Below are 13,113 nucleotides of genomic sequence, written 5' to 3'. Positions count from 1 at the left end.
CAGACTTTCTTCAGAGATAGAGCTCATCTGAGGCCTGTAAAAGTGTCAATGGATATTAGGGTTTTCATCCCCTATATTCTGTGTTTCTGCAATATTTCATGAATCATCACTCAAACGACTTCCATTAAATTTTAGTGTATTACTTAAAGCTCTTCTTCTACACCTGATAAAGAAACCTCCAAAAATCAGGGATAAGTTAGCCTGCCAGTGCTGGAAGCTTAAACTGTCTTTCTTTCAGGTCTCACCCAATAGCACAAGTTTCTACTTCACATTTGAGAACAGAAAACGTTTTGGTTTAGTCAGATTGGTTCATATAGACCTGTAGATTTGCAATTTGCTTTACTTCATGTTGCCTCTTAATTGCCTAAGAAATGCATGTGCAACAACCCAGCCTCTCCAGACTATATATTCAATCTTAAATCAGGCACCTGGAACAAAAGTAATGTCTATTTCATCAAGCACCTGGATACAAGGTCCACTGTGAAAACAGTAACAGGTCATTTAGAGCCTCTACCAGGTAGTAATACCTACTTTTTGTAAATATGCAAGTGTCTTAGTACCACTTGGGACTTTTGTCCCACACTTGGCCTCACTTCTCACTATCCCAGCCTTGTGCATTGTTAAGCTGCTGCCTGGCTTGAGCTGGGGCCATGCGCAAACCCAGCCACCACCACAACTTAGCTGCCATGGCCAGGCCCACCTGGTTCTTCCTGTTGGTCATGTCCTGCCCCTGTGGCCACCCTCACCCTTGCCCCCTCCCCTGTGCTGTGCATCCCCCTCCCACTGCAGGGTACTGCAGTGATTTGTCAAAACAAGATACTCATTAGTTAATCCTTTCAGTTGCTTGAGCTTTTTGTTAAGTCTTGCATCCTACAATTCGTAAAGATATTTTGTTTGCCTAGTAGCATGCTTAGGTGGGGCAGGAGAATTAGGCATCACTTTTCCTAACTCGCTTCCATTAATTTTATTTCTCGTGGTGTACATACAGAGGTCACTATTTGTTCATTCCTTTTGAATAGATGACTTCAACTGGACCGGATTCAAATTCATATTTGTCTGTCCGTAGTTAGGATGCCCTTGCCCAAGCTGCCCAGAGGTTCTGATTATAAGCACTGCTTACTGTTTTTTTTTCCCAGCATCAGGACTTCATCTTTGTGAATGTTTTATTACTATTACTGTCCAATTGTGCTGAATGTTTTTTCCCCCCCTAAAGAATCTCTTAAGGAACAAGCAAGACACCATGGTACCTTGCTGGGAAAGCTGCCCACCAAAGGGAGTGCTACCTGAGCAGAAACTTGAGTTCTGTCTTCTGGGGGGTGCTTGTAAAACTGCTGACACATCCAATATAGAAAAACAGTTGTCATTGATATTCTCCTCCAACATTGCACCCTTAACAGAAAGTGAGAAATATACTATCATTCTTTTCATTTTCTTATTTTCTATTCATAAATAGAGATTCTTTGCTTATCCACTGCTGTAGCCAATGATATGTCTGAAGTTTTTCAAAAACTAGTACAATAAGCTTATCCACTTCCTCCTTTGGGCTTTGTTCTAGACAGAAGAATTTTGGGATGAGGAGGTTTCTCCAGCTCTTTACCATTCTGGGTGGGTTGGCATAGTCAGTCAGCACCTCCCTCTTTCATTTTCCATTTTTGCTCTGACTAGTGATAGAAGTCAGCTTCTAGACAAAGTGCAGAACCTCCAGGATTTCTAAACTCCAGATTCACAGCTACCTTACTCAGCAGGAACTGACTTCAAGTGATTACAAGAAACATGCACTTTGCAACAAGTCACTGTCAAATATAAGGCTCCAGGTCTTTGTATAGACTGAAGTAATGTTTATACCGCCTTCTGCTGTCTTGTGCACTTTAAGAAAGTTTCAGTTCTGCACACATATTCGGTATTTTATTCTTTGTGCTATAAGGTAATCAGCGGTGGCTCTGTTTTAAGCGTGTGCAAGAATTTTGCTATTCTCTGTCCTATTCCAGCTTGCTGAGGATAGCAACAATGTTACACTCAGACTGTCAGTTTGAAGCTCAGGCTCAGAGAACTCAAGTTCATACTCCCTGACTGATCTCATTGCTCATATATTTTGATCAGACTTGGCTTGAATCTAGAATTGGAAAGCAAGGAAAGAACTTACTTCTGCAGTTTAGATTGGATGAGTTTAAGCCAAATGAAATTGCAAGCAGCCCACATTCTGGCACAGTTTAATTAAGAAACTCAAGATGCAAAGATCCAACACAAACTATATCTGAGAAACTCTGGCCTTTTAGGCATAATTCCCAGTAACAGACTGTGCAGCCCAGAGTACAGGAACATGTGGATTTGAAGACCTTTCCTGAGTTCTTATTGTTATTAGCAGAAAAGACTGTTTTCATAGATGCAAACTACCATAAGTTAGAATGATGTCACAAAATTACTGCACTGAATATGTCATTAGTTCAAGGTCAGATAAGCACAAAGGAAGTTGACTGTAAAATATGGACAATACAATCCAGTTCAATTGACCAATCTACTAATAAATCTTACTGCATACAAGCTTGTTTTTTTTTTATTTTATCCACTATTTTATTCCATGATGTCTAAAAATTGCTCAACCTGTCCCAGTATGATGATACCATAACCATATGCATGTGTGCATGTGTGTAGAGATCTGTGTGTGTATGTGAAAATCACACCAAGAAAGTTTAAGTCCTAAATTGGACTTACCCCTTTGATAGGAATCTAGGCTTGAAAACCATTGTTTTTTTTTTCCTAGCTTGCTGAAAAAGCTTTCAACTCCAAATGCTTGGAAACACTGATTTATGTGCTTTTATACTGCCCTATCTCTCTACCAGGAGAATTCTGTAAGAAGGGAGCAGCAAGATTCATCAAGAGATGACCCAGCACGAGCTCCTTCCTAAAGGCAGGATTAGTAATGTTTCTCTCATTTTTCATAGACTGTCACCTAATCTGCACTTGCAATGCTGGCTAAACAAACTTCCTTAACCAGTCATTTATAATCCTCTCCCTGATGTTAGAAATTTTCTTCCCTAGTATCTAACCTGAATCTTTTAGAGTGCAGGGCCATGACTTATCACACAGACATGGACATCAGAGTATTCCTTCCTTGTCGTTAAAGCTTTTTATTCACAAAACCTTCTAGATGACCTTAAATAACTCTCAGTGTTTCCTCAGGTTTTCTAGAACGCACTCATCACTCTCCCTTCCAGTTGATCTTCTACTGGTACACACTTTTTGAAGTGCAACGCAACTAAATACAGGTACAGAAGTTAATGAAAAACTAAATAATCTTTAATCCTCTATTAACAGTGGTAAGGGGGCATTCTTCTGTCACACAGTTTATGGTTATGTACCTACACAATTTGTATTTTTACATCAGGACTGAAGTGTTCCACTTGCAGATACGCAAATATGGGATTTCTAGAAGGCTCTGAATCATATGGAATGTTAATGTTAGATCAAATAAGAATATCACAATGATATCTGACCAAACAAACATAAACTGGAATTAAGACTACAGGAAAATTTTATTAGCTTATTTAATTGTGCTGGTTCTAATAAATACACACAACTCTAATTTGGTGTTTACCTGTTTTCTTTCTACTAATACCTAAATATGTAACATATGCAATAATAATTGGTCAGGCCTGTCATTAGACTGTAGCTACTTACTGTAGCAAAGTGGGAACCTCATCTACTTAATTAAAAACCTCTATGAATACTGAATTTATCCAAAAGATAGAAAAAATAAAAATTTAAGTATATTCTGGAAATGATTTATCTGTAGTCTTTATGAGCCAACTACCCAATTCCTCAACTTTCACTATAGAAAAATGCTGACATTCATAACTTTGTCTCTTCTGCAAATCCTTTCTCTGCTCTTTCGATACCAAATGCTGAAACAGATATATTCAGTACAATCCATTCTGAGATTATACTAAAATAACCCTTATCTGTTTAAAGATAGCAGAGATTAGTAGATATGTAAATTCTACCTTGTAAAACCTTTTCTGTCCATAAAACACGGCTTGAAAAAATACAATGTGAAGTTGCCCTTAACATTGTGAATGAAAATAGATGAGAGGCACAAAGCTGTTCCAATTGCAAAGAAAGGAGAAATGGTAGCATAGCCAGCAACAATTAATCCATATAACAACTGATAAACCATGGGTAAGAGAGGAATTCAGAATCCAAGAAAATAATTGTGAAATTCATTGCAGCCCTTTCTTGCTTGTCACAAAGGCACAGCTTGCTGACTGTGGTGGAAGAGAAATGAGGATATTATCTTCTTTTGTCTGTGGCTCTGAACCAGAACAACTAAAGTTCTCATACAGAAGAAGGTGAATTTACTTTGGCTCTGTTTTCAAGGTTCCCAGATGAGAAACAATGATGATCTTAGGTAGCCAGCAGTGTTCACTTAGTAGTTTCAATATTAGTTATTTGAAATATATTGAAAGTTAAGTGACAAGATTACCTCCCACTTAAAAAAAACACACTGATTCTTTTAAAATATGAGAAAAAATAAAGATTAATTGAAGAAAATTACTTATGGAGCAAAAAGTCTGCTAACACTGCCTGCATCATTATTTATAGAGAAAGTAAGTTATTTCTGCTAAAGTGACAAACTACCCTTGAACAGCAAAAGGAAAAAAATAGTTTATAAGTTCAAGCAGTAAAGTTATTAAACAAGATCTAAGTGTACTAAGAAACACACAACATATTAGAAAAGTCAATTTCTTAAATTAAACCACAAAACAGCAAGTGGACAAAGGACTGACCTTGGATCGGGGTGGTGCTCGGATGAACCATTTACAGTCTACTGCTTCAGTTTCAGAAGCTTTTCCTTCTTTGACAATTTGCACAGATTCCACAATTCCTTCAGGTCCTCCCATCTCAAACTCACAAACTAAATAACAAAATACCAGAAAAAATGATGCCTGAACAGCAAACAAAAATATTTTCTACAGAAGAGTGCAAAGGCTTCCAAGTTAAAAAAAACACAAAACAACATACCAACCTGGCAACGGTTTCAAAACACCAAGGTCCTTAAAATCTGGATCTTAAAAATTCAGAAAGAGAAAATTAATTTCGTTCAGTATCTTGGCTATAATGTCTATGTGGTAAAATTTGACAATGCACTTCATAATTTAATTATGCTTATATTTCTCAGAAATAAGAAATGTTTCAAAACTATAGCAACACATTAATTAGTAATGCAGAAATTAATGATACTATTAGACCAAGATTGTGGTTTTTTTTTCTTTTATGAAATGCTGGTTTTGCCTCTCTGTCTCTGAAGAGTTCAAAAATATTTCTGCTCACAGTAGAAAGCAAGAACGTCACACAGCTAACCACACAATATTTTAATACATCAGCCTAATGAAAGAGGATATATTTACCGATCCACTCAGAATCCTTTTGCCTATTTTACATTTTGCAGTATGACACCCAGCTTAGCTACAGAAATCTGAACTCCATTCTGTGTTTATGAATACTTTGCCATCCCTACTGCCAAAAAGGAAACTCTTTGTCAGAAGCATCCATTTGGTCTTCCTGGAAGAGATACCACAAGGGTTTGCCATGGAATTCATATGCTAGCAAGGTAGGAAGTCTAATACATGCGGTATTTTTAATCTGATAAATATGATCATATTTACTGTCTAAGACTCTTTGTATCATGCTTTTATAGCCAGTTATAACACATAGATAAAATGAGTTTTATCTTAGACCTATGCATCAATAGACAATTATCCATTGAAAAATCATTTCACAAAATTTGTCCCAGTTTGAAGATACTATCCAAACCCAGAAATGTAAAAGAGGCTGAGGTATTTCAAGAGAAAATGACTTCTTCAGAGTACACTAGTCTTGTCTGGGAGATTTTAACCATTTACGCTTCTTTTGTACCTAAAATTAATATTCTGTACAGAGGAAAATAAACAAGTAAACCAAAAATTAAAAAAAAAAAATAAAAAAAACACAACAATAAACCAAACACAGACTCAAAAAAAAAAAAAATCCACTGGCCTTTATTCTTTTTTTTTTTTTTTTTTCTGGAGAGTTGATAGGATCTGGCCATCTGAAATCAGTGATAAATACTTTCATACAAACACTCTGCATTAAGCTGCTCCTGAGCCACATACATAGTGCCCAGGCCTCAAAAGAATTGCACAAGAGGAAAGCTAGGGTTCAGTTTGGGCCATGAGTCTATTCATGGAACTGATCTTACTGTTTCAGAATTGTGTCAGTGCAGAAAAAGCTATAAATAAAACAATGAAGAGAAAGTTTGGAAGTAGGAAATACATGAAGTGAAAAAAAAAACCAACCAACCCACCACCAAAACTGCTGTTCCTCTAGCCTTAGTCAAGTCAGGACAGCAAGAATCATAACCAAACAATATCCTGAAAAAAGTCTAGTGCTCTATAAGCAAGATCAGTCATTTTAACCTGAACAATCAGAATGTCTTGACTTCAAAAACTAGAGTTGTAAGATCACTTTTTTAAACTGTTGTTCTATAACCAGGCTGCTTTTGTTTTTCCCAGTTATCTTTTTCAGTTGCACAATATAAATCATGAGTAAATACTCATGAACTTAAGGGACTGAAAATATGACTAAGTAGGTAATTAGCATTAATTGTTAAGCAGTTCTACGGATCAGTAGATAGATATGCTAACCAACAACACTACATGTACTGAAATATTTGAGTTAATGTCCTCAGATGTTGATATATAGTGCTGAAAGCAATATACTAAAAGGAAACCTACTTTGACTGTTGGTTCAAATTACCATCCAAACCATTACATTTCTTCATTTTGCTAAATTTGCAAGGATCACTCTGATTTACTGAAAACACTCCAACATTAGCAAAGTACAGAGGAAGAAAGAAGAAAAAGGTATTGACAGGATTTCTCCCATATGAAGAAGTTTTCATATAAAGGAGTGCAAGCAGCAAGAATCCAGGCTGAAATGTAATCTAGACCAGGAAATTTGACCCATAAAACAATTCTGAATGTAAGTTCTTATTTGTTAACAACACAGTAACATTGGTAACAATGAACACTAAAGTCTGCAATCTGTTAGAATTCTAGAAATATGGTAGATCTTGCTCAGATTTAAAAAAAAAGTCTTTTTGCAACCTTTCAACATCTCAAGAGTGTTAGTGAAATAGAATCTATGACACCTGAGGTGATACACTTCATTAAGCATTGATAGTATACCAAAATTCTTATAATGAAACAAGAACCTGTAAATAAAGCAGTATCAGAGTTGATGAAAATTAAAACATGTTTAATTATGTTTAAGCATATTTAACCAGCAAATGCTTGTTGTTGGTGATTTGTTGTTTTTTTTTTAATAGTCTACCATTAAACAGGTTATACTTTAGCAGCTCTTCTGTATGTAATTCAATCAAGTTGTTATTATTAGTCTGGCTGAGTCAGAACCCTTTTAATGATATCTAAACAGTGACTGGCTATATCTTCCAACAGACAGATAGTCTTAATGAAAATCATGCTCCCATTAGGAAAACCTCCCAAGACAGATTTTTTTTTCCCTTAAAAATAAGATTAATCACCTGTAATAAAAAAAGAAAAATGGGAGGCAATAAGCTTTGAGGGGAATGCAATATACGGAATTTTTTTATGGGATCTTAATGGAGGAAACATGTAAAAAGAAACACATGAATTTTCATAAGAAATGTGAAAATGTGTAAATGTTATATAAATTGAAGATCTTGCATCCAAAAGAATATCTGTGGCTCTTTCTGAAGCATTGGATGTCTTTTTTAAAAACCAAACAAAGCCAACAAAATAAAGGTTATCCAGAAATCTCCTTTGGTGATATACTGCAACTGATTCCACAAATAATGGATTCCTGCAATGTTTAGTTACTGTAATCTTTTCTGTAAAACCTCTGTGAAGCATTGAACTACACTTGAAACTTTTTATAAGGTGTAAAATCAGTGCCAGGTTATTTAGATTTACTGGCAAACAAGCAGAATGAGAAACTTTAAAGTAAATAAAGAAGAAAATGGTGCTAATCTGTAATTTCCTTTATCAGTAAAAAAAATACTGCGGATGAGCAGACAGTGGGCTGAACTGGAAACTAGTTGAACAACCAGGCACGTGATGGTGGGAATCAGCATCATAAAGTCTAGTTGGAGGCCAGCAATCAGTAGTGTACCCAAGGGGTCAGTACTTGGTCCAATCCTGTTTGACGTCTTCATTAATGATCTAGGCGATAAGGCAGAGTGTACCCTCAGCAAGTTTGCTGATAACAAAACTGGGAGGAGTGCAGGGTCATGCTGCCATCCACAGGTTGGAGTAATGGGCTGACGGACCTTATGAAGTTCAACAGGCAGAAGCACAGATACCTTCACCTGGGGAAGAACAACCTCATATACCAATATATGCTGGGTCCATTCAGATAGAAAGCGGCTTTGCAAAAAAAGCTCTTGGGAATCCTGACAGACACCAAGTGGAACATGAACCCATAGTGGTGGCCTTGGGGCAAATAAGGCCACCACTATCCTGGGCTGCATTAGGAGTGCTGCCAAAAGGCTAAGGGAGGTGATCCTTCCCCTCTACTCAGCACTGGTAGTGCTGTGTCCAGTTCTGAGCTCCCAGTACAAAAGCTGCTGGAGACAGTCCAGCAAAGGATCATAAAGCTGATTAAGGGACTGAAGCAACTCTCATTTGACGAAAGGCTGAGAGAGCTGGGACTTTCAGCCTGGAGAAGGGTCAGAGGTAATCCTACTAAAGTGTGTAAATTCCAGAATGGAGGGTGCAAAGACCATGGAGCCAGGCTCTTTTCAGTGGTATCCAGTGACAGAAAAACATGCAATGGGCACACAGAAGGTTTTGTCTGAACATCAGGAAACACTTTTCCACTGTGAGATCTTCTGATCACTGACACAGGTTGGCCAGAGAGGTTGTGGAGTCTCCATCCTCAGAGATATTCAAAAGCTGTCTAGACATGGTCCTGGGCAAGGAGCTCTGTTAAGACCCTGCTTGAAAAGAGGGGTTTACAGAAGAACTCCAGGGGTGCCTTCTAACTCCAGCCATTTTGTGATCCTGTGATTCTATAATAAATAAACACTGGAATGGACTAATATTGAAAAAAAAAACTAGCCAAAAGACAAATCTCAGATATTAGCAGAGGTTAGACAAATCATAGAATGGCTAGAGTTGGAAAGGATCCTAAGATCATCTACTTCCAGCCCCTCTACCATGAGTAGGGACACTTTGTACTAGACCAGGTTGCTCAAGGCCCTGTCCACCTTGTCTTTGAACACTTCCAGGGATGGCGAATCCAAAACTCTAGCCAATCTCTTCCAATGTCTTTATTTAAAAACATTAAATTTGAATAAAAAATCCATTATCAAAACTGTTCAACTTGTCTTCAAAAACAGATTTGTGAGGCTTTTAAAAGCAATTTTAAGTAACACGAAAAAAAATACAGTATTTTCTTTCTTACAGAAGCACAAATTTGTGAGTAAACCTCTCACATTTTATTCATCAGTTTCTTTATCTTTTCATCCAAAGTTCATTTGGACGCTTTCTCATAGTGTCAACATCAAACCTGTTGCTTGTCCTGATAGAAATAACAGATATCTCACTCTTGGAAGTCAAATTATTGAGGTCTACAGAATTTTCAATATTTCTTTTTTTAAAAAGGAATATTGAGCTGGTATGTTCCATAGCATAGCTTGGCTAGAATATACTTCATTGAACACAATTATACACACAATTACTGAAGTACAGTAAATACAGCAAAGAATACAAGCAATTACTGTATGGTCAGAAGTTAAGATGCAGGAAATGTGTGCCACAGAATCCTGGTGAAGGTACGAAATATGACTGTGATTAACTTTTGTGGCATTTTTCTTTCTTTTCTTCTATAAATGAGAAATGAAGGAATTATTTGATCAAACTATACACCACAAAGGGTTGATGACTGAAACATAAAAGGACTTTTTCTGTTTGTGAATAAAAATAAAACCTCCCTTTTTTCAATAGTTATATACACAAAATAGACACAATACGTAGAAAACATTTCCTAATGATAACTGTGGAAATTGACTATTTTTACTCATTGAAGAGATAGATGTAGCTATGTCTTTTCATTTTCTTGTCTCTAACAGACTAGAAATAGGCATTCAACTTCTACCTGTCAATATTTAAGAGATTTTAACAAATGCATATGGCTCTTTTACAGACCTGATTTTACATGCAAATGCTCATGGAAAAGAGAATTGCACTGTTCAGCAAGCCGCCAGTTACTTATTTTCAAGTTTTTGAAGTCAAGTTCTTTTACAATGATTTCTGGGAGCTTAAACTAGCTTTGCCATCTTGAGGAGTGAAATATAATTCTCTGCAAAAGCGGAGCTTGCCAAACTCAATACAGAACAGCAAGATTATTCTACAGTATTTTATGTGGTTGCTTCCTAGTATTTGATGATACAGCAAAAATACTGGAAGATGATGACCAAAAAAAATTTAAAAGCTTACAAATCTGCTCAAAGAATCACTAGAACAATTTTAAAATAGAAAAACATTTCTATAAGTAAACATCTCCTGTGAGCTGGACAAAGGGGGCTTAGCTTTTCTGCTGGACAGAGTAATGGAAATGTACTTAGCATAAACAATACTAAGTGAAATAGATGTGCAAAAATGTACAAATTATTGTCTTGTTAGCTGAAAATGAAATTTGTCCTGATGAATGTTTTCAGCTCTGTAGTCTTTCTGAAACTTCCACTTCTGGGATTTTGGTACATATATCAGATAATCCAAACACTGTTTGAGACCTATGCTCTTGTGAGTTCTTTCTTTATAACATGGTTCCCACCCATACAAAGTTTAAACTGGAGACAGACCCTATTCTAGACAGTTTACAGAGTAGACAAGAGAGGCAAGCAGGCTAAAATGTCAAAGCCTGCCTTTGTGTTCATGAAAAGAGAAAGCTAGGTGCGACCTCTTCAATCACGTGTCTGTTACAATAGAGTTCACTCAGGCACTTTTTGTCTGCTCGGTTCAACTTGTCTTAGCAAGAAGTTATGCAAAGACATAGATTTTCATTTTCTGGTGATACCGCCTTTTCATTTCCAAATATATGTTGAAGAAACAAGAATTAACTTCTGGTATACAAATGCCTAGCTACTGCTCTGCTACTGTCTAGCTACTGTCTAGTTGCAGTGTATCTCATATTAATGAGGTCACTATAGCTGTGCAGTTTGCAAACCAATCTAATATATTAATTACACTATAAAGATACTTTGTGAGTTTAACTGAGGTTAGTAAATGTGACAAAAGAAAAAACTAAAACAAAACAAACTAATTTGGAAATCAAACTTCTGCACAGCAGTTTGTGTTATTTCAATATAAGGAATCTGGTTAAAATAACTAGAGCAGGTTGGTTGTATTTTTCTAAATATGATTATAGTTCATATAATCATATGCAGCACTGCATATGATTGCAATGCTGCAGAATCCATTTAGAGACGTTATTCCTAAGACAAATAGTAGCTTTAGTGTACTTTATTGTGAGTCAGATCAGCAAAGGCAAGACAAAAATCTCCTTATGGAGCTACTTCCTCAAAAACAGTATTTCTCAAAATTCTCCAGAGTACAAAACTTTTTGGCTTATTTGTCTTCTTATGACTTCTTGCTCATCTAATAGCAGGTAGAACTTCAAGGTGAAATAGCAAAAGTCATATTCACATCTGCTTTTGCACTTACCACCTTTGAGTTCTTTCATGTGAAATTGTTGCAGTTCATGTGGGAAAGGAGAGTTAGAATGGGCGGGCAACAGTGTCATTCTCAGGCTTGATGATATGTGTGGGATTATTTGGTGGATCATTTCTACTCTGTTATGTATTTCTAGTGGCTGAGTGCTCCAATTAGACATCATATTATCCTTATGCAGTACCCTGTGTGGGGAAACACAGGGAAAAATGATCTTACGACAATATTTCAGGGACTGCATATGCCTTTATCTACTAGATGCCTGGGACTGTGTGAAACAAGACTTGAATGAGCAATGCAGACTTGTTGCAACAGTGCAGCTGACAATGCCAGGACTGACTATCAGTCAATGCATCTCCCCAAGATAATATCCCAGTGGCTTTCTGTGATTGACTAATGGTCTCTGAACTTGACTAGGAAGACTGATGTACAACATAAAAGTGCTATGGAGCTTTTCCTGAATGATGTTAAACAAAAAGCATAGCTTAGTCATGCAATTTAGCACAGTACTAGTAAGGCTTCAGATTTGTCTCATTGGTTTGTTATAAATGACTACTAGACCAGCCCAAGAAATAACATTTTAAGTTCATGGCAGAAGAATAGGGAAAAATGATCCAGAGGGCTTAGCCACAACTGGTTGCTAGGAATTACTTCTTAAGATTTAATCAATTTATACACAGTAATTGCTAGCTGTCACTGAGTGCTAAATCTGCATATTCTTTTCAGAGAGGCCATCAGTCCATGGAGTGGATTTCTCAGGACAGAGGGAGCTTGTGGGAATAACTTTCTGTTGTGGTTTAAGTCCAGCCAGTAACTCAGAACCAAGCAGCTGTTAGCTCATTTCCTCTCCCCCCCCCCACCTCCAGGCAGTATAGGGAGTAGAACTGAAAGAATGTAAATCTCACAGCTTGCAATTAGAACAGTCCAGTAACTAAGGTATAATACAAAACTACTACTACTACTAAGAAGGATAAGGGAAATAACAAGAGGACATAAAGCTAAAAAGGGAAAAGAAAAAACCCAATAAACACAAGTGATGTAAAATGCAATTGTTCATCACCTGAGCAGCAATCTGGGCCTTCCAGGTAACTCCCCCAAGTTTATATACTGGGCATGACGTGCTATGGTATGGAATACCCCTGTGGCTAGTTTGGGTCAGCTGTCCTGTCTCTGTTCCCCCCTTGGCTTCTTGTGCCCCTCCTCACTGCAGAGCACGAGAAGCCACAAAGTCCTTGATCAGGGTAAACATTACTTAGCTACAACTAAAAACATTGATGTGTTATCAGCATTGTTCGCAGAATAAAGCTGAAACACAGCACTGCTACTAGGAAGGAAAATAACTGTTACAGCCGAACCCTGGACACTT

General features: G+C 37.0%; 1 protein-coding gene across 5 annotated transcripts in view; it reads right to left on the bottom strand.

The window, feature by feature from the left end:
* NETO1 (neuropilin and tolloid like 1) overlaps positions 1-13,113 on the bottom strand; it is a 64,696-nt gene that overhangs the window by 25,853 nt on the left and 25,730 nt on the right. For all 5 annotated transcript variants that reach the window (XR_008972836.1, XM_057414767.1, XM_057414766.1 and 2 more), the window contains exons 5-6: positions 5,024-5,065; positions 4,785-4,912 (exon numbers count right to left, since the gene is read on the bottom strand). Coding sequence is in view for 4 of the 5 variants with exons in the window: in XM_057414767.1 (XP_057270750.1) it covers positions 4,785-4,912; positions 5,024-5,065 (170 nt within the window). In the remaining variant the exon portion in view is untranslated. The remainder of the gene's footprint in view (positions 1-4,784; positions 4,913-5,023; positions 5,066-13,113) is intronic.

Source organism: Pezoporus wallicus, unplaced genomic scaffold (assembly GCF_028554395.1).
Source record: "Pezoporus wallicus isolate ANWC-B61680 ecotype Strahan unplaced genomic scaffold, APGP_CSIRO_Pwel_v1 contig_2, whole genome shotgun sequence".
NCBI lineage: Eukaryota > Metazoa > Chordata > Aves > Psittaciformes > Psittacidae > Pezoporus > Pezoporus wallicus.
The sequence above is the reverse complement of the archived record's forward strand: the minus strand, read 5'-3'. Positions and strand labels throughout refer to the sequence as shown.